Source organism: Solenopsis invicta, chromosome 3 (genome assembly GCF_016802725.1).
Source record: "Solenopsis invicta isolate M01_SB chromosome 3, UNIL_Sinv_3.0, whole genome shotgun sequence".
In the NCBI taxonomy this organism is placed as follows: domain Eukaryota; kingdom Metazoa; phylum Arthropoda; class Insecta; order Hymenoptera; family Formicidae; genus Solenopsis; species Solenopsis invicta.
This window is the reverse complement of record NC_052666.1, coordinates 31,715,307-31,737,429: the sequence shown is the minus strand read 5'-3', so window position 1 is coordinate 31,737,429 and position 22,123 is coordinate 31,715,307. Positions and strand designations below refer to the sequence as shown.

The following is a 22,123-nucleotide window of genomic DNA, read 5'->3' as shown; positions in this document are numbered from 1 at the left end:
ATATACTCTATTTTTAGAAGTTGAGATAGGCCAAGTTACAATTCGACAGAACTTCTAAAAATAAGGTATATACAAATCTATATATTTAGTGAGCTGCAGTGAATGCATAGCGATTCTTACGGTGAGACTGCGATATCCTTAAAACGATGCCTGACGACGATGTGAAAACAAGTCACGTACGCGTATTCACGTGGCTCCGAATAATTAGACGCGGTGAAATCGATTACAGATTTTCGTTCTTGTCCTTTCTCTTTCCGACATGCTTCGAGAATCGCTTTTTGGGCCAATTCCTCATCTAGATTAATCGCAGAAAAAGTGTATATTGTAATATATTATTATTGAGTAAATTAAATTGAAGCTAATGTACAAGTTAATGTACAAGTTCTGTGACATTGACACAGAATACATTTAATGAAATATAATTACCGAATTATGAGTAATTTATTGGCTTTTGGCAATTTGACGGTTTCATTAAATATCATTAAGATATTCTATGATGACTTGCATCTAATATTGTATAATAGAATATTATATATAAGCAAGTAATAATTGTATGTATTTTTATCATATTTATTTATTTTGAATAATATAATTATTCAAAAAAAAAAATAATAATTTTTATAATAAATCATATATATATGTATATATATATGTATATATATATATATATATATATATATATATATATATATATATATATAATTTATAATAAAAATTATTACTTTTATATATGTATATGTACATACTCTGAAATATGTTATGAAATTCAATGTATTTTAAAGTGACACAAATACATTAAATTTAATGTATCTATTATTGAAAAGTATGTGTATGAAATTTAGCGCACTTTTAACAAATTTTTTTAATGTACTTGTTTGAAATTTGTTTCTGTTACATTACATTAAATTTTACTGTGTATTTTTAAGTATATATATAAAAATAATAATAATAAGAATTATAATTTTAAAGTTATTATTCTTTTATATGTAAGAATAATAATAATTTTATTTTAATTACGAGATTAGCATATATATATATATGTGTGTGTGTTAATCTTGTAATTAAGATAGCTCAATTTTAGAAGCTGATTAAAACATGAATGAATTTTGACCAAAAAATCTGATATTGTTTAAATTAGTGAACGCGATGATAGTAGTTACCAATAGTAAGTAAAGTAAAAAAAAGAATAAGAAATTTTTTTTTAAATCTTCAATTTTTCAAAGTTTTCTTAACTAATTTTTTATTTTAATCTGTATATTTATACAACTCTCTATTTGTCATATCATTTATTCATTTCGTCACGTTCTCGGTCAAGTATCAATTACTGGCTTCCATTAATTTTTTTCTTTTAAAAGAGGAAAAAGCCTCACTTTATCGCCACTGAATATTTTATATATAAACGTATACATTTACACACGAGAAGGCCAACCGGTTCCGACTGTAAGACTGCCGTGAAAGGATTTTTATACAGGCCGATACGATGAACGGACACGAAGGTGGGAGTATTACACGATACTCGAGAAAAGGTCGAACTTTCGATACCTCTGTGTTACTTGTCTCCTCGACACGTCTACACGGATAAATCGTTTCTCTTTTTCGCAGCCAGTACACATTAATGCCACGGAATTATATGTTCTTGAAAATCTAGGACATACCAAGATAAGCCAAGGCAACACCATGAAAACTGAATGCCGTCGAAGAATTAATAAACGGTTGCTCCATTTTAATAGCGCGTACACTTTGATGTATTTGCCAATTCTGATTGCGAAAGCACAATTGGCGTTGTTCCATTATGTTAAGACCCGAGATGAAATAGTAGAATTCAAATATCAGGAAAGATATTGCTAAAATTACAGATAAAATATCACAGATTTTGAACAATTCCCAAGTCATTAATTATTAATAAGTCACACATATATTTGGTATTATATATGTATGTTGTTATTGTAAGCACTGATTCTTTTTAATTCAATGATAAATTATCTTTTTTGCTTCTTCCATTCAATACTAATTATTTATTAAGTCAATGAAATCGTTGAACAAATTTTTATACTTTTTAATTTTATTTTATATGTTACATTTTAGATTAGATATGATATTGACTGTATAATAGGATACTGACGTAAAATAATTTGTAATAATTATTATAGCATACACCCGTCATATTATCATTTATTTTGTTACAATTATTATTGCGATTATAATAATAATTGTAGCAGTATTGTGGAGATTGCTCGTTAAACGTGAACTAGGTATGCTATCCGAATAGACCACCACTCATCGATATTATGTGTTTCTTGGCACATTTCAGTGGAAGTTATATTTATCATAAACTGATCTCGGTTGTTATTGTATTGCCTGGATATGCATTCGTGACTAATAAAGAAACAATTAAGCGAACAAGATAAACAATATATTTTGATTAATGTATAGACACAAAATAGGAATAACCTGCGAATTAAAAAGAAAAAAATAAAGTGTAAAAAATTAATTAAAAGATTAATTATATCGCGCTAATAATTTTGGGAACAATAAAAAGCAGAATAGGAATTAGACTAAATTAAGTTAAATGGCTATATTTTGTCTCTTTTAATATTTTTATTCACATTTTATTTCATGTATTATTTAGCAAAATAAGCAATTTTTTATTAAGAATTGTTTTACAAACTAATTGTACTTTATTTTAGTTTAGAACTGTGCAAAATTGTAATTACATTTATCATTGAAATCTATTTATTAAACGTATGTTGCAACTAGTCCATAATTAGTGCTCTTTATTTGTAATTGTAAACGATTTAATAATGAAATGTTATTCATTGAAAGCGGAAAACAATGGCTTGTTATACCATAAGAGCTTAAACATTCTGCGGATTACGTTATACATGAATCTATTTGTAAATCAGTATTATTTTGAATTGAACCAGATTGTATCATTTTGTTAATAGAGGATATCACTTTACAACTTTATCTAATATATCGCTATTTGTCAGGATATTATTTGACTATGTCACATCGTTAAAATGACGCATAATATATGGTTCCTATTATTAGTTCCTATAATCAATTTGACTTCCGACATCTGCGTATGATATATGTAATTAAAATAAATTCATAGATTGTGTAAATGATGTTAATACACAGGATGTGAGCGTTTCAATATCGCTTTTAACTGTAGCAAAGGCTAATAAATTCAACTTTGTATTGCAATGATCGATTATGTTCACTTATTAATAATAATTACATCATTTATCTCTCAAACTGTTGTAATTTCATTATAATGCTTCACATCTATATCCATTCATTTATTTATCTATTCCTTTACAATTATATTAAAATTTGGTATTTAAATTTGCATGTTTAGAATTGTTTAATTTTTACAATTAATATTTAATAGTTATTTTTGTAAATAAAATTGTAATTTAAACTAAAATATAATAATTAAACGATAAAAGATAGTTATTTGCTTAATGATGATTTTATTTTATTTTATTAAAAATTATAACTACTACGATTATTAAAAATATGATATAATCTAAATGAAAAAAAATGTTTAAACTAAACAATTTCAGAAGTTAGTAGAGCAGTTATTAAATATTTAATAGATAGTAACGTATTAAATAAATATCTCGCCAAGCCAATCGGAATATTTGTTCGAGTTTTATCCGAAGCCGATTGAAAAATAGAAATTCTCTTTCCTTGATTGCAATGCAAATCGCATTGCCAATTTGCCGATCAATGTTTATTTTTAATTGCTCTGACGTTTACTTTCATCGTGTATCTCCTAATGAATTGTGTGAAAATGCACGGAGATGTCATTTTAAACACTTTCAACATGAATATTCTGTAGTCGGAAGCACAGTATGTAATACATGTTTATGGATATCTTAACCAGAGGTGATCGTGTTGAGACCGTGTTCCAATCGACACAATTTGTAACTGCTATATAAGTTAGGAATAATATCTTATATAACAAATATTTCATGAACAAATATTTATATCATAATCTTGTATTTATTGCTTTCTTTTATATATTATAAATGTGCAAATGCTACATGTTATTTAAATAATGAGTAACGTGATGTTTCAATATTTAAAATTTAACTGTTTACAAAAAAGTAGTTAATTATAATAAGACGATATAATCATCATCATCGTTACTTTTGAAAAAGGGCAAAATTACAATACAACTACAACGTTGTCGTTATGTAAACAACTTTCACGTTATGTAAAATGTGATACTGAAACTTACAGCTATTATATAGTGAACACATAACTGTGTCGATAACTGGGATTATTGCAAAATTGTCCATCATCAAGCGATACGAAGGATGGGGACATTCGGGCGTTCAGTCAATGTAACTTTCACTTGCACCGAAACGTTCGCGGTCGATTCAGCGTTAAACGCCGCTACCTAATCTAAAATGTGTAACACGCATTACAACACGTGGCGTGTTGACGACACGCGTGTGCGCGCGCGCCACGTGAGCGAAAGTTCGCCCGTGGAACCGCATGCGAGAGAGGAGGAGCAGATTTCTCACCGTGGCACGTATGTGCAACGGGACTTTGTATATTTGTCATTCGGCCGTAATGGACGGCGAAGCGCGTACGTCGACGGCGATTTACTTCCACGCGAACAATGCGCGGGTTAACCGCCGAGGACCCGGGCGAGAACACGCGCGCTCTCGACCCTACCCTTACGTAACACCTCACTCTGGAGTGGACAACGGAGGGGCAGCGACCGTCGTGGTGGACCGCGAATGAAATATTTCAGGACCGCCGAAGAGAAACGAGTCGTGAAGGGAACACCCGTGGTTCGAAGGGGCGCAAGGGCGAGATAGGGCTGGCGAAGGAAGGTCGGATTCCTTCTCCAAATGTGATTTATGTTCTCCTGCGTTATCGGTCGCGTATTGTAATAACGATATCATGAAGAGCAAAACGCGTGTAATTAATGTTAGCTGAGAGACAATTACTAGAGGGATTTTTTTCGGAAATTTGCAATTATTTACACTTATTTTGTAAGCATTATTAAATAAATTACCGTTTTACGCTTTCGATACAACTATAGATTTGTAAAAGATACATGGCGGTATTACATCCTGGGAATTTAAGCTTTTCAATTATCAAAGTGCATAATTAAATTTTTCTGCTGAGGAAAAGCTCGATTCTAGATTGGAAAGGTCCAAGCCAAACGCTGCAATATCTTGTACTATCAGGCATTCCGTCGGAAAAAATTAATATCAGAAAAAAATGTTCATCTATCTTATTTTCTGATTGATAGAAATTTCGCGGAATCGGACAATGAGAAAATGTCGCGTGACCAACGGACGTTGAGTCCTCGAATTGATCTGGAGGTGGAATTAATCACTAGACTGTCACGCTTACATCCGCGGAAACGCGGAAGGTTGGACGCAATATAGATGAAACTGGAGCAGGATTTCAATTTGAATAGTCCAGGCCGGCCTTTCTGCCCGCCCTTTTTTGTCGCGCATGCTGCAGGTGCAACGAATATATGTCACGTGGCCGATCATCGGTGATTGAAATACGCCTTCATCGGGAGCGCACACTCTCGGCGGGAAATTACATTGCAGCCTCTGTCGAAGGACTATTCATCGAATTACGAGTGTACGATAATTTTTGTGCTAAAATCGAGAAAGAGACTCGCAATTAAGTTTACCTAAAATTCTTTACTCGTAACGAAATCTGTATTAGAAATCCGTACGTTATAAATTTGTCGGTTTCAATCAGAGTTATGCGTTTACGTGTAAAATATAAATAAGTATAAATACTTATTACGCGTAAATAATGGAAACTGTGTATAAAATGTTATCTACGTAAAGTATAATCTGTGGATCATAGAAGATTTAAACCTGGTGTGCAATATAATGAAAATTTGGTATATTATTTTATTTAACTTTTTAATTTTTTATATCAGATACATTTAATATTATATATTTTTATTATTAATAGATTAAAATCAAATATATTAACAGTTGTAAAACTCAATTTACTTTTTTTGTGATGTGCTCTGTATATTTTGATATCATTTTCTTTAATTTTTTAATTTTTAATATCATATATTTTCATTATTAATACATTAAAATCAGATATATTAACAATCTTAAAACTTAATTTATTTTTTCCTGCATTGTGCTCTGTAAAATTTGATATTAGTTTTTTTATCTTTTTAATTTTTAATACTTATGACATTATCATATAAATTTTTATTATTAATACATTAAAACCAGATATGTCAACAATTTTTTAATTTAATTACTTTTTTCTGTATTGTGGTCTGTATCATCTAAAGTATAATAGTTTACATATTTTACACGTTTATTTTGTCTACATGAAAAAGATTCGTGTAAACATCACGTATTGTTTACGTTAAAAACTTGTGTAGACGTAATCTTAAAATATACGGCATAATCTGGTTTTAATAAACATTGACCAGTATAATTTTACGACTATTATTTGCGTAAACTTGAAGACCATAAACTCATTTCTTTTTATATCCGAACATTTTATTATACACACTCGTGATACTCGCGCAAAAATTGAATTAATAATGAAATTCTATTTTTGTCGTGGAATTTCCCACGTTTCACAGGCCAGATCACTTCTCATAAGAAATTATTACGTAAGAAAAAGTTGCCATGGTTACCTATCTCGCCTTTACCTTTCACATATAAAAAAAGACTATTCAGAGAACACGTATTCACGTTCAAAGTCGGAATATAAGCTCTTTATGATATCTTCAATTTCTTATGTGCCAATTTTGCGTGTTTTTACTCGTAGATAATAATAAAGAAAATTTCAACAAATACCTTTCACTTAAAAATTTTGCAAAGACCGAGGCATTATGTATGTATACATCATATGCAATATACACATATAGAGCGGTTTATTCAATTCCACTGTCGTACGGATAAAAAGTCTGCGTGTTGCACGTATGCGAAATACAATTTCAGGATGTGGAAAGGCATCGCGTCGAAATGCCGCGCTGCGTCGCGGTGATTTGAATAGCACGGTTGTATAGGATGTTTCTCACCTTTCTCTGCTTCTTTTTTAGTTTCAAAACAGTTCGTCACGTCAATATCGAATGCACGGGCGGGGCGCGTTCGTAAGCGGAATATATCTTCGTCAAAGTCGCGGAGTTAAAAAAAAACGAGCCCAAAGAGTAACGCGGTTTCGAGACTTTCGTACCTCTCTCGCCCTCTCTTCAGCCACGGTGGCTTTCATCACTGGCAATGGCGCGGATATCGAATTAATTCATTATCCAGATTGAATTATGATGTCCCTACTAATGATGCGTGTGCGAAAATGTAGGTTCTAAATGCGATACGAAAGCGTAACAAAGCATTTATTATGGAAAATAATTCTCGACTCTTGAATATTATCTACGGTTCGTTTGACCGATTTGTATTATGCAAATTTATTATTTCCTTTTAAGTAATAAAAAAATATAGCTCTATAATCACTGTTCTATTTTTAATGAGACTAATATCGCTGATTATAATAACGATCGTTCGCAAGAGCAATTTTCGTCTACATTACGCTGCATTAAAAATATTTAGTTAATGAGAGAATTATTAATTTATTATTAGGCTCGAACTCAAACACTCTTGATAGCAAATAGAATAAAATATTATATGCGATATTTATTAAGCTTTTGATATATAAGTCTGTGTCAACATTACAAATGAGATGTGTTCATAAAATTTGTAATGTGAACGAAATCAATAAATTGCTCGATATATCGGATGGTATCTGGACCACATTGATATTTTTATATTTTATAATTTAATACAGATTTCACCGTGATTATTTTTTTTGTTCCAACTCTCTGTGTATCACATGTAAAGCACGATTTTCAGCCGTTAAATTATTTGTCTTTGTTCTTAAGTCTAGTCAATATTGATGAAAATTAAATTTTCACGGAAAAAAAACACAATGGTTAGCGCAAGTTAAGAGAGTCAAATTTTAAAATAATCATTATAAAAGTATTAATTTACTGGCGAGCAAATGATCGCTGAAAAGCGTAATTTGCTAATTTTACGTATATCTTTGCTTCACTGATAATTAATTTTTGAGCAACTGAAAATTAAACAACTTTTTCTACGGAGAAAATATTCATAAAAATTTAAATAATCGTTTGAAATAATTTTTCAGTCAGGATAAAATGATTGAGTTATTATATAAACTAAAAACATCTAATACGAAAAGTCGATAGATGCCAATTATTTTTTCGTTAAAAAAATATTTACCGATTAATGACATATAAAACTTGTCGAATTGTATTTATTAAAAATAGAGCACACAGATTTTCTCGCAGCCGATACATCCAATGTCCCGGACCTTTCAGTATTTAATGTAGATTGCGAGCAAAGAAGATAAAAAGAAACAGCAGTTATCGTTTTCATCAGGCAGTATGTTCTTGTCAACAATACGTGTGGATATACACATATACACATACACACACACATGTGTACATATATTGTTGGCAAGAATGAAATCTATTTGCCTGATAAGCACGAAACAATATCAAGGATAAATACAACTATATTCATATATATAAAGTCATATTCATCCTTGATATTGTTTCGTGCTACGTGAAATAATACTCTGACCCAGCTTCAGTCGCTGACCACCTTCTGTCCTATCTCCCTTTATTCTCCTATATTCCGGCGCCACCTTCCCACCCCGAGTCCGACTTCGTATCCGGTTCCATTTGAATACAAAGCGACATTGCGTGAAAAATTAAATACAGGTTTCGCTCCGTGCTGGCCGCTAAGCAGTGATTAATGGACTGGAGCCATTGAATTCGGGCAGGCCGACGGAAAATCGGCCGGTAGTGAAAATTGGGACTGTAGAGAAAGAAAGAAAGAGAAAGAGAGAGAGAGAGCGAAAGAGAGAGAGCACGCGAAAAGAGGGAGGGAAGAAAAAGTGGTGCAGAGGGAGAAAAGTGATTTTATTCCTGTGAGTGCAGACGCCCGTTCGTGACGGAAACTCGAGGACCATGACGGAGGGCGAGCCCAACGTGAGTGTAAGTCAGATATCTTTCTTATACCTTATTCACCTTTGCGTCATTTTTGGCCAAAGGGTTCGACTCGTATCATAAAACAGCGCTTACAAAATTGATATTATGTGGCGATAGAAAACACAGGGTATTTACATATGTAATAATTCTATACTGAGAAAAAATCTAATAATAATAATCAGATCTACATGATAATTGCTAAGTCTTGATCAAATAGTTTCAATTAAATATTTAGTTAATATAATTAAATATTTAGTAATATTTAATAACTGTTTGATCATATTGCTTAGATTCTTTAGAAACTAAAATACGTTTGAGTCCTATATATACGATTATAACCTTGGTGAATTTAATTTTCAATGTTTTAAAACACTGAAAAATATATCGCGAAATTCTCTCTAGTTTCGTGAATGAAAATAAAAAGGATTTTTAAACATTTTCGCTAAAGTGAATAGATTAAAAACTGGAAATGGATTAAAAACTAACAATTTTGTTATTAATCGATGTATTCATATATAAACACGAATACGTGATAAAATACGGAGATCATTACGCAGCTTTAAAAAAATTTCATTTTTTACTGGAAAAACGCTGTATTTTAATTACAGTAAAAGCACACTTATTGCAATGCGATTTCTTTGCTGGAAATAAAAATCAGGATTGAATGTCAAGAAATATGAATTTTAAAGTAATTAATATTTGAAATGTAACATTTGAAATATCTGAAACGTTTCGATAGACATGCAACATACATATTTTCATTTTAAAAGGGCAGACATATCGCCATTTTATTACGAATTATAAAGTTTCAGTGTTTTCGCAGCAATTTCCTTTGTTATATCGATTGTGTGCCGCACGAAGTTTACAAAGAACCGCATGTATTAAAACGTAATTACAAACGAACAGTAAAATGAGATTCGTTTTTCTAGCACGATGCAAATGTATGCCCTTGTCATTCTCGCGCAATTTTAATTAAAAGTGTGATTTTACCGGAGCGGCACGATGAAAATTTACAAAACCTTGTCTTATAACGGTAGACACGGTGCAATTGCAACGTCGATCTCGGCCGCGCCGCCGCGCCGGTCGAGTTTTAACTGCCATCCGCAGTTTTAATATTCATCAAACGCGCGCGCAAAGCACCTTCACGTCGCCTTTGAGTTAATACGTAGCGTTGATACGTAGCGTTTCAACTTCATCCTGGGACTACCGGCGGGGAAGCCGAGAGACGTGACATACAGTCGCAATTTTCGACGGAGGCAATATTGCGAGATGCGGACGGTGGTGCGCGAGAGGATCGACGCTACATTCCAAAACGCATGCTGCAGTTTCCATGCTACGAGACGCGGTGATGATATTTCGCGAGCGCGACGGCGCGCAAAATTAGCGCGATCGATGAACCCTGTGCGCGCGCGAATCGGGATTCCCCGTCAAATGCGATCGATTGAATCACAATTGAGTTCCAATTCCCAATCCCGGAGCAAACACATCCGTCAAATGGAATAAGAAGAATCGCGCGATGCGAGTAGCAGGTGGCCCCTCAATTTTTATTCATAATTCGACATAACGAGATTCTCTAGGAATATTTTTATTCCTCGTTTGTATGACGACCACGTCATCGATTTGCAGGGGATACCTCTATTTTTTATTATCATAGAATAATCAGTTCTATTAATTTATTAAGATAATGTAATCAAATAATTTCTCAATAAATTAAAAATTCTTTTTCTTTATTATTAATATAATTATAATTAATTTCTTTCTCAAAATCAGATTATAATTTTATTAATTTTTACTGTTATTAGTGTAATAGTAATGCAATGATTTCTTAACTAAAATGTAGAATTTTGGAAACTTAGATTATCACTAATGATATAATTAGGAGAATATCTTTTTATTATCATAGAAAATTAGTTCTATTAATTTATTTATTAAGATGATGTAATAAAACTTCTTCGCAATAAACTAGAAATTTTTTTTCTATTATTAATATAATTACAATTAATTTCTTAGTAAAAATTAAATAACAGTGTTATTAATATTTACCGTTATTAATGTAATAATAATGCAAATGATTTTTTAAATCAAAGGTAAAATTTTAGAAACTTTTATAATCATTAATCATATTTTTTTATTATTATAAAATAATTATTTTTATTAACTTATTAAGACGCAGTAGCAAAATATTTTTTCAATAAATTAAAAATATTTTTGTTGTTATTAATACAATTTTAATTAATTTCTTACTAATAATTAAATTAAAATTTTATTTTTTATCGTTATTAATGTAATAATAATGTAAATAATTTTTTAACTAAAACGTAGAATTATTAATAATATAATTAACTTTTTCAACTGAAACATAGAATGTCAGTAGCTTTCATCATTACCTTCATAATACAATAAAGTTAATTATTCTAAAATGGCATGCTAGCAGAGGATATTATTTCAATCAATTCCCTCTATTCAATTAATTTTATTTAAATACAATTTATTCGTGCGATCCATTCATTTTAATTATTCAATTTCAATCGTCACCGATTAATAGTCGCGCATCGAAAGCGGCATATATTATAAAAGCGAGTGCCAAAACGCGTCGGCATTAAGTCACTGCAAACGTGGAACAAATTAATCGCGCGAATATGTAACAATTGATTTTACTCACCGAATAACGCCGCCGTTACCGTCTTACCGAGCTGCTTTCTTTATTCCGCCGCTTTTCTCATTGATTTTATATCTCTTGTTCATTCACCTAAACGCGAATTTGTCGAAACACTTCGCCAGGGTCGCAATTTTTCCCACGATTGCTGTACGCAAAAAAAGATGGTCAAGTTATCGCGATTTATTATCATTTAATAAATATTTAGTAATAAAATAAACTAATATGCATATATAAATTATAAAATACATGTAAATTATGAGTTGTACTATAAATACTAATAAAAGTAACATAAACACTAACAGTAAGAATTAAGAATCATCAAATATTGCTTGATTATTTAAAAAATTTTAAATTTAGAATATCTCTTTTGTTAGAAAAACAAAAAAAAATATTCTCTGATTTTTTTCGGTTTTTTCGATCACTTTTGAAACAATTTCTTGACTGAAGTCAAAAAGAAATGCTTAATAAAAACAGTAAAAATATTAATACTTTTTATTAATTACATACAAAATTTTATAAAATATATGAAAAAGAATAATATAAAACAAAGTTGTGATTATATTTTTAACGTATTTTTTGTTAAGCATTTATAAGATAAAAATTTTATTTTTTGAAAGCACCACTTATGTTTTCTATTTGCATGCAAAACAATGATAAAACGTTTCTCGCAATAAAACTCTGTCACGTTCAAAAAATGCAGGATTAGTAGCATTTTGTAAATATTTTGTATAATTTTTTTATAATCTTACTGTGAATGATTTGTGAAACATTTTTAACATATATAAAACTATATTTTTGCAAAAGTCAAGCTATTATAGTCTTTTTTAACTATGTATGTCTGTTAATGGCTTTTTCTCATTCACTACAAAATTGAAAAATCATTAAAAATATTGACAATACTTATCAAATATCGTTTACTTAAATAATTTTATAAATTATATTTAATAATTAAAAAAAATAAAATTTAATAATTTAGATTTAGTTTACGGTAATTTAATTTAATATTAAGATAATACATTTTTTTATTCTCTGAGTCTTTGCTCACTGATTTCGCGATTTTTTTTGTCCTGTGTCTGAATTCTAATTTATGATGTTTCCTTTATATAATAATTTATTATTTTTTTAAATAAATTTTTTAAACTACATTATAATTTTTTTGCAATTAGGCACAATATTTGATATATTTTTAATATTTTCCTAATAAAATTTCTACATGTTTGTTATTTTTAGTATTTATATTTGATACAATTTAAATGTATTTTGTGATTTGTATGTATTTTAATTTTTTTTATTATTAAATAATTATAATTATTAAATAGTAATACATTGCAATATTAGTTTTGATATGTTTTTGTTTCTTATTTCTTATTACGTCTATGTAGCGTAAATAAACTTATGTGCAGCTCGACACATTCCTGATGATTAAATGACATACTAAAGGTTAACTTGCATTTAAAGCACGACAGATTCGAACTTCGCGGAGACAACTTTAAGCCGTATGCAACGTCGTTTTATGATGCGTCAGAACATCTGTTCCCTTTGCCCGTGCTCTTGTACTTTCTGCACTTAACCGACTTATGTAACTTTTGGATTACGATTTTCGGTTTTCTTATTTGTCTTGTTTGTCTCTTTTGATTCTGTATTAGCATTTTATCATTGCGGTAGGAAAAATTATCTCTAGATTTTGTCCTTAAAAGCGTATATGGACTTTGTATAATTTTGTGCAGCGAAACAGAATCAAGATGAAACAGATATGAGATTTGTTGAGAAAAAGAATATAAAAATTATAAATGCGTAAGGTGCAAAACGCGCGGAGAAACGTAAAAATAAATCCCTATCTCCCAAGAGCTCAAGTTGAGAATGAAGGCTAAAATTATACCGTCGGATATTCCGAGTTGAGATCTTTAATGCTCGTGCACGACGCGATTCAGACGAACGAGAATGGATGGGACGAGATGGATATTCTTGCCGACGTCATACAGTTCGCGTGATAAGTTCATGCGACAGAATGCGCGGCAATTGCAAATATGTCGAAGAGACCTGTTAATTCTTAATTGTCTTTCACTTAAATTACGGCACTTGACTCCCGACACTCGATCGCGTGAGCTAGCGTGAACACTCTCTTTCAAAGAATAATGTTTTTTGCTCTCTTTCTCGGAAAAATACGAAGTGAATGCCGACACAGAGTGAAGTAACGCGTGGTTAATGTCGATGCAACCGCGCTGATCAAAACAAATCCACGGCACGCGTTAAATTAATCGCGATTTTTTTCTTGAATCGCAACGCAATGTATAATTAAATTTTTAATCGCGAAATTGTAAGTACAGCTTAAAATCAAATATGTATTCATTAAATATTTAAGTAAGAAAGTAGCACAACAAAAATTATTTTTATCTTACATGATATAAATGTTATAAATGCATCTTTGGTTCCAATTGTTAAATGCTTATTTTTAAACTAGGTATGGTTTAATTAATCTGTTTAAATTCTACCAGATATATTCCATAACCACCGTCTTTCTTCTACTATTAATTATTGCGTGTAGTTATCAAACAGGAACACATTTCCTCGCATTATTTTAATTTTTAATAATGAGAATGTAAAGAGAATGTATAAATATTTGAATGATTATCTGATAATGATTTAAATAATTTACCTTATCGTTGCTTTTCTCTGATTCCCGGTGCCCCCCACGTCTCTTTCTCCCCCTCTTATGTTTCGTTAGCGTTATATTCAAACGTGGGTCTGCGTAAACACAGTAAATTAATTATATTCGCAAGCGTATTAATTACCAGAAAACAACAATCGCGCTTTGTGTAACACCCTTCCCTTACGCGAGGTTCTAAATTATACGAAATATTATTAATAAATAACATTCCGTGTTCCAATAGTTGACTCACTCAATCGATCATGGATTCCGCGTTCACGATAGAGACATTAAATCTAGAGACATTAAATCTAACAATAAGTACAAGAAATCGCGGCGAGAAAATCAAAGCGCAAGATTGTTTCAATATTAGCATTGTTATAATAAAAGAAAATCATTACGAGGAGAGCAAACATTATCGAACAGTAATTCGGGAAGTCTCGTATTCTATCGTCTCAATTTTCACAAAGAGATACGTGCAACGCACGAAGTAATGTCGTTTCTGTAAACGACCTTCGCGTATCGATGCTCGCATATCATTAAGCGAAGGAGTCTGCTAAACGCGTGGGTTGTTAATTGATCGGAATGATCGAATTACGAGGATTGATAACGCGATGGTACGTGGAGCAGATCGCGCCGCTGCTCACCTGCTCGAATGGTAGCGTGTGTTGTGTCAACTAATTGAGACCAGTCGAGTTGTGTTTATATCCCGGTCTATCGAAGTTAACGGATTAATTTACAAGCCCCGAATATCATTTTCTTTGTTTCCGAATCCATTTTTATGAACGTTAACCATGTAGATCGATACAGAGAATTTTTGAAAACCGTGACGAAGAGATATCTAAATTCTAATTCAACGATTTTCCGCGACTTGATTATTATGTAAGTACTTTAAATTTTAATCTCACCAATTATCTCGATTGTTACACGTAAAATGAATCGTACGTAAAAATAAATAGAATTAGGATCGAATATGTGTGCGATGGTAGCGCAGTATTGTGCGGGGTCTTCTCACTGTACCGAAGACCCGAGTTCGAATCCAAGCAGAAACTTCGGATTTTATTCGATCGCTATCTCTTGGAAGACAATAGCGAACTACTGAGAGTATCTTGCGCAACATAAAAGCTCTTCTAAATAGGTCGTTCTGAACCGGAGTTAAAACAGCAGGTGCCGTATTTCTGTATAAACTGTTAAAAAGCTCATATTACAGACATACGCCGAGGGGTCATCACGCTTCTGGCAAGAGGCGGTCATGGTAATGATGTCATGGTGTGCCATAATATTCTTCTGGAATGATGATACAATTATACATGTTATACATACTGAACTCACTTGTTTCAGTTAAAATAATGATGCCAGCATGTATAGCCTGTTTCTTCCGATAAATGTGATAACCGTGCACGACTAAACTCATTAATTTTTTTTTAGGGGTTTGATTAGAAACCTATAACTCTCTCTACTAAGAGTAATTTATATATATTACTTTTTCTTGGGGGATTTTGACAAACTTACTCATGACTGAACTCCGTTATAGGTCTTTCTATGTATTATTTACTAAACTTTATATTTACTCTACAAGGATCGTTTTACAATAGCATAATTATAGCAGCATATGATTGTAATGCGCAAGGCTGTACGCTGTTTTTATCAATGCAGATCGATTAACTTGAATGTTGGATTAAGTTCTTTTACCATTTTTTTTAGTTCCTTTATTGCAAACGTAATCGCAGCATTTCGCGATTTACCGATATAATTCAATCCCACGATTCGAAGATATTTTTACCTTGCCTTGTTTCTATCTGCCTGTATTCCTATCGCGTTTACAAGTATGTAATTACATAGAAAAAAATACTTAAGAATTTATTTGTAAGTTATAATTTTTATTTTACTGAAATAAATTCTTATTTGAATAAAGTTTTATTTTTAGCATATAAACCAATTAATAAGAAAAATGAGACATATTTGATAGAAATGCATATTTCGTCATCACAGTTGAATTTTTTTATAACCAATAAATATCGAAAAAGAAAAATCACAAGTAACTTTTTGTTCATTTTGACATTTTTTAAAGTGCATCTTATATAATTGAGTTAAATAATTTTAATGATATTGTGTAAAGACATTTTTGTTTATTTTTACTGAATTTTTTACTGAAATTCTCTCGCGTGCAGATAGGAATACGCAAATAAGTAACAAGCGATTAAGCATTGAAAATATTGAATGGATTTTTGCATTAATTAAGATACGGATTTACAAAAGAGTATCTCGAATGCAGTAATATTATCGAAATACATATCACATTTTTTGTATATTGGATTTAATTTTGATTGTTAAAAATTATTTTGCGTTATCAGAATTAGCTGCCGTGTATGTTTATATTAATTCATTGTTTCGATGACCATCATGTTAAAAAATTTTGTAGAATTTGCTATTTTTTGCCAAATTTTGCATACGAATATCAGGAATATCCAAATCGCGCTCTAAGCAATTGAGCATCCGAAATATCGAGTGGATAATTGGATTAATTATGATACTTGTTACGGCGTTTATTAGTCTTCTGCGATATACTGTTTTACGACAAGAGAGAATACCTTGCGTCGTGAGCATAGTGAACTTGCTGCCGTATATAAATCCATTTTGAATTAAACTTTAATTTTTTTTTTTTAATTATTACATCTATTTTAATTAAATTTAAAATAAGAATTTTGAAATTATTAATACATTTTTGTTATGATATTTAGTCGCGATAATGACTGGCATTTATTTTCTCGAAAGCATTAGGTAAAGAATGCTGCATTGATCGGAATAAATAATAATGCGGATGTGTCAATTAAAAGTCAGGTTAGGTGAATACGTTACGTGCGAAAGAACCTCTCAAGTTAAAAATCTTTTGTTGAGTACAAGGAGCAATATGCGGCCTGCCGTTGCTACAAAGCAAAATGTCTTTCCAGTCTGGGACTTTAATAAAGTACGAACTTAGATAATACTCTCAGTGACCACTAGATGGCACGAATCTTCGTAAACAAGATTCACCACTATATGCTATAAAAGGCACGTATCAGGGGTACTTCGGCACTCTGGTTTCCCTTCAATACACGCATAAATCTTTCGCCTTTTACTAAAGATTTCCGTGGAGGGGAACAACTGATGAGTCTATAGACTAATTTTTTGCGTACCCAACGTAAGTTGGGTCATAAATCAAATACAAACAAAAATTTTTCAGGTTTTATTCTGAAGGCAAATACTTCTCTCTCTATGAGAAGTAGTCTCTTAAAACCTTTTCTATTCTACCTTCAGAAATTATAATTATAATTTTGTTTGAGGGAATCCTAAAGCAAATCATCAAAAATTTTTTAATAAAAAATATTTTTTTAATTAACTTTACTAAATACTTTTTTTATACAATTAAAGTATGCACAAAAATAAAAAGGTCCAATGTAGAAGTACGCGTTATTAATCTACAAACCGATCTATTATATGTAATGTCAGATGTCGATGACATCGCGACATATCCGCAAGGCGCATTTTTCTTTTTACAATAATCACTTTTTTGTTTTTGTTATTATGAAAAAAGTCATTCTGCGTGATGATGTAATTAATTTCCATCCTTCTTGTTATAATAAATGTAATACAAAAGGATACACGGTCTAATTCTTCTTCGTAAATCTAACAGCTAAAGAACTTTTAGATTTCACACTAATAATGAAAAATTTTTTAATAAATTAAAAATGTTGCAAAATAAAAATTTTCATTATTAACATAAAATCTTAGTCTTTATCAATTTTATATGTATTTTAATTATGTAAAAGAATTTGGAATTTCATGAAAGTTCAAAGATATTTTCGAATAAAAAGATGTCGATAATTTGCATTACACTTCTCATTATAATAAACTCATATTTTTTGTAAGAAATACGATACAAATAATACGACCACAATACATTTACACAGCAACAATTTCATAATGCTTTTGACGCCAGATATCTTACTCGATGCAAACCCGTATACTGAGAATGAACAGCAAACAAAATCCTATCATATCATAATTATCGTATCTTAATTAATCCATAAAGTTCTTATTGTTCGATTGCTTGACAATTTGATCCTCTTAATACTCGTCTATATTTTAAATCCATCGAATAATGCAAAACACGATTTTAACTGTCGACTTTCGAGATGACGGCAAGACTTTTGACGATGTTTGTCAAAACTAGTGCTCGGAAATTAGATATTTGAATAGTCTCGACAGTCTGAACTTCAAGATCAAACGTCAAATGGTTTGAATCTTTTTAACGTCTTTTCAAATTCGAAATTATTATAATTTAAACTTAAATTTGATTAAATATTAATAATATTGTATTATACATTCAAAACCACTATACAATTGATATAGAAATAATTTATAAATAAAATAAATAAAAATGTTTAAAAAAATATTGTAATGAAAATATATATAAAATGTATTTAAGAATTTAAAATTTTATAACGTATTGTTTGAAGCTTTAGAAGTTTGTACATATAAAATTTGTATTAGTAATTATTATATTTTTTGTCTATTTTTTTGTAAAGTGAAAAGACAAAACACGAATTAACAAATTTATAGAATCAGTATTTATACTAACATTGAGATTACTTTACAGCCTTAATTTTGTCAAAAATGTGAATATTTATTGTTCTAAATCTAATATAAATATTGTATATATTATTCAAGTATTACTTTTACATTTATTCGCAGTAGTAATTCGCAGAGATACGTTATAGAATGATTACATTTACATAACAAAATTTAAATAATAGTTTATATTAAAATATTTATTAAGTACATTTAATAAGTGTTATAATTTTAAAAAGTCAATGTTTAGAGTTCATTAAATCGCTTTACATACACAATAGTGACAAACAAAAGCGAGAAAGTAGCCGTTAAGAGCGCTAGTTTAATTTATAAAAATAACATGTTTCATATCTTAGAGTTGCTTCTGTTATTGATCCTTGATACGTTCATGGTGCTCCGTTGTTTTAAAATTTAAAAATTAGAATCTATGTCTCTGATGTCTTTGTTGTTTCTCTTGTATTATAATTATAACAAGTTAACGTTAGCTCATCGTTTTATATGTCCAATTACACAATAAAGCGAGCAGATAGACGTCAAGAGCGCTAGTCCCACAATTTATAAATATAACACATTTTACAAGGAGACGTAGATGCCTCTCCTAAAAATATACATTTTTTTTTATTAATGGTCTGAAAACTTGAATTCTAATTATTGAAGTCTCAGTTAAATTTATTATCTAGTGTCAAATACTATTTGAATTAGTACTCGATCAAATATGGAATTTCTCAATCATGAATATTTACACAAGACAACAGAGAAGTGATAATAAATTAGAACTATAATTTTGATATAAATATTACTAACAAGGATTATTTAATCTTAATAAATATATGTTTTTGCAAACATACATTTAATTTATCAAATATAGCACAATATCTAAATAAACTTTTGTAACTTTTTTAATAAACAAGCATTGAATATTTAGTTTTTGATATTTTGCAATTTTTGATGATGATTTTATATTTAATTGTATCTAAGCGACTTACAAGATGATATATTTGCAATATTTATCGAAATTACTATTTTTACTTTCTACTCTGTGTAAACATTCACCAGGCAATCGACAATTGTCAACGTTCGTATTTGTGTTGCCCTCTTCAGTTACGGGTTATTGCATCATTACATCTGTGCCGTTTCTTTGTACATGTTGAGAAACTCTTGTGTCTATATTTATATTAGTATGACAGATGCGCAAATAATCTCGTAAGCGATTTATTCCATCAAATATATTGATAAAATATATTGATTGCAGCTTTTATTATTAGCAATACATTTTGCCCGATGCGATATTTTTTTCACGTTAAATGTGAAATATGGGTCTAATTTATTACCTTCAATTTCTTTTTTTATTGCTTTTATTGTTTCTCTACGATCATTTATAAGGTGCTTTTGCAAATTGTACACGAGTGGATCGTAATGATTTTCACACTTATTACATTTTGCATAGCCCTTTGTATTTGATGTAAAATATCGCCGTACCAAGTTAGAAAGATGACGTGAAAACTTTTGCATATTCCGTGACTCATGAACTTGGATCCGACTGTTAACAATCAACGCTTGCACTTGCGGTATCTTCTGTAGCCATTGATTGCTGTCCCATTACGTCTACATTTTTTTTGTGTATTTTCTATCACCGATTGAAGCTATATTTATATTATGCACTCGCAAGTGTCCTTGTAATACTGTTCACGAATCGAGTTCCGTAGACTCCAGTTCGGATGAATGCACAGCTAAACCTGCTCCGTGAGAGCGCGGGGTGTTAATACGGAAGAAAGGCACGTATACTTAATGTGGTTGAGAGAAATGAGTATTCTGAGTGAGCAGCAGTAAGCGTGGGAGAGAAAGAGAAAGCGAAAGAAAGAATGAGAGATTGAGACGGGAGAGCGTTAGAGGCTCAGAAACTGCACAGATTGTTGAATTGCACGCGCACTGATGGTCTCGATTTATTTAAAAAATCTTGGTTTTGTCCGCGAGATGCAAGTCTTTGATGTGAGCAACGCGTGGAACTTCGGAGCGCATTCGCGCACGCCACGCGGTTGGAACGTGATCCGGCTGTCGAACACCAAACGACAGCGCTTGATTTTCCCCGTGTTACATCGGAGCAACGTAGCGGATTTATTACTATTTGGCGCGATCGGATAGCTTTAATCAGACTGGTTGCGTAAGTTCGCTTACAATATGCACGCTCACTTGAGATCTCCAAAATTCAGGCTAAATCTGCCTGTCAGAGAAGTGGCAATCGTTAAACTTGATATGTTCTTTTGAGAACCGCCTCAACACGATTAGCTTGCAAAAACAGAATTTAACGAGGAAATTTTTAACACGATATGTATCCGAAACCTTGTAATAATTTCAAATAGAATTTTGACGAGAGAATTATGCGAACGCAAATTTTTTATTTATTATATATGTTAAAAAAATTAATCTTTTTTTCTTTTCGTGTTCTGGTATTCGATCTGATTCCATTATTCGATAATATTTTATTTTTATCTTTGCTTTCTCTGCCTGTATTCCTGTCGAATTTATGTAATAATACTTTAAGTAAAAATACTTAAAGATTATTTGTCAATAAATCATCATTTAACTAATGGTAAAATAACATTTTTTTTACTTCTTGCAAATAAACCAATTAATAAGAAAAATAAGATATATTTTACAAAAATATATATTTTGTCATCATAGTCAAATTGTTTTATAGCCAGTAAATATAAAAAATGAAACATCACAAGTAACTTTTGCTTCTGACTGTTTGACATTTATTCAGATTATTTGACGTTCAATCTTGAAGTTTGGACTGTCCGAACTACACAAACACCTGATTTCCGAATATTAGTTTTGACTAACATTATTGGAAGTCTCGCCGTTGCGTCATCTTGAAAGATGAAATCGTGTTTTATTTTTTAATGAGTATTGACAGAGTTGAATCGTTGAGGTAATAAAATCGAGCAATAAGAATAAATACTGAATAAATTTATGGATTAATTAAGATACGATAATTATGATAGGATTTCACTTGCTGTTCATTTTCTTTACACAGGTATTGAAATTCGCATTGGGTTTTTACCCAATCATCATAATCTTAAATTTCGCATTGAAACCACTATGAAATCGTTGGGGAAGGATACTTCGCGACACGAACTATTCACGTAATTGCATACATTTACTTATA

General features: G+C 30.8%; 1 protein-coding gene and 1 non-coding gene across 9 annotated transcripts in view; both read left to right on the top strand.

The window, feature by feature from the left end:
* Positions 1-22,123, top strand: part of LOC120356820 (dipeptidyl aminopeptidase-like protein 6) — a 528,524-nt gene that overhangs the window by 42,136 nt on the left and 464,265 nt on the right. For 2 of the 8 annotated variants that reach the window (XM_039447202.1, XM_039447197.1), the window contains exon 2: positions 8,768-9,037. The exons of 3 other annotated variants lie outside the window; for them this stretch is intronic. In XM_039447202.1, the coding sequence (XP_039303136.1) occupies positions 9,017-9,037 (21 nt within the window). In that variant the 5' untranslated portion in view covers positions 8,768-9,016. Of the gene's footprint in view, positions 1-6,237; positions 9,044-22,123 lie in introns of those variants that run through there. 3 more of the 8 variants (XM_039447201.1, XM_039447195.1, XM_039447196.1) reach the window with 2 other exon arrangements.
* On the top strand, positions 17,416-17,536 carry LOC113003288. The gene has a single exon (XR_003268379.1). It is a non-coding gene; the product is annotated as a U5 spliceosomal RNA (small nuclear RNA).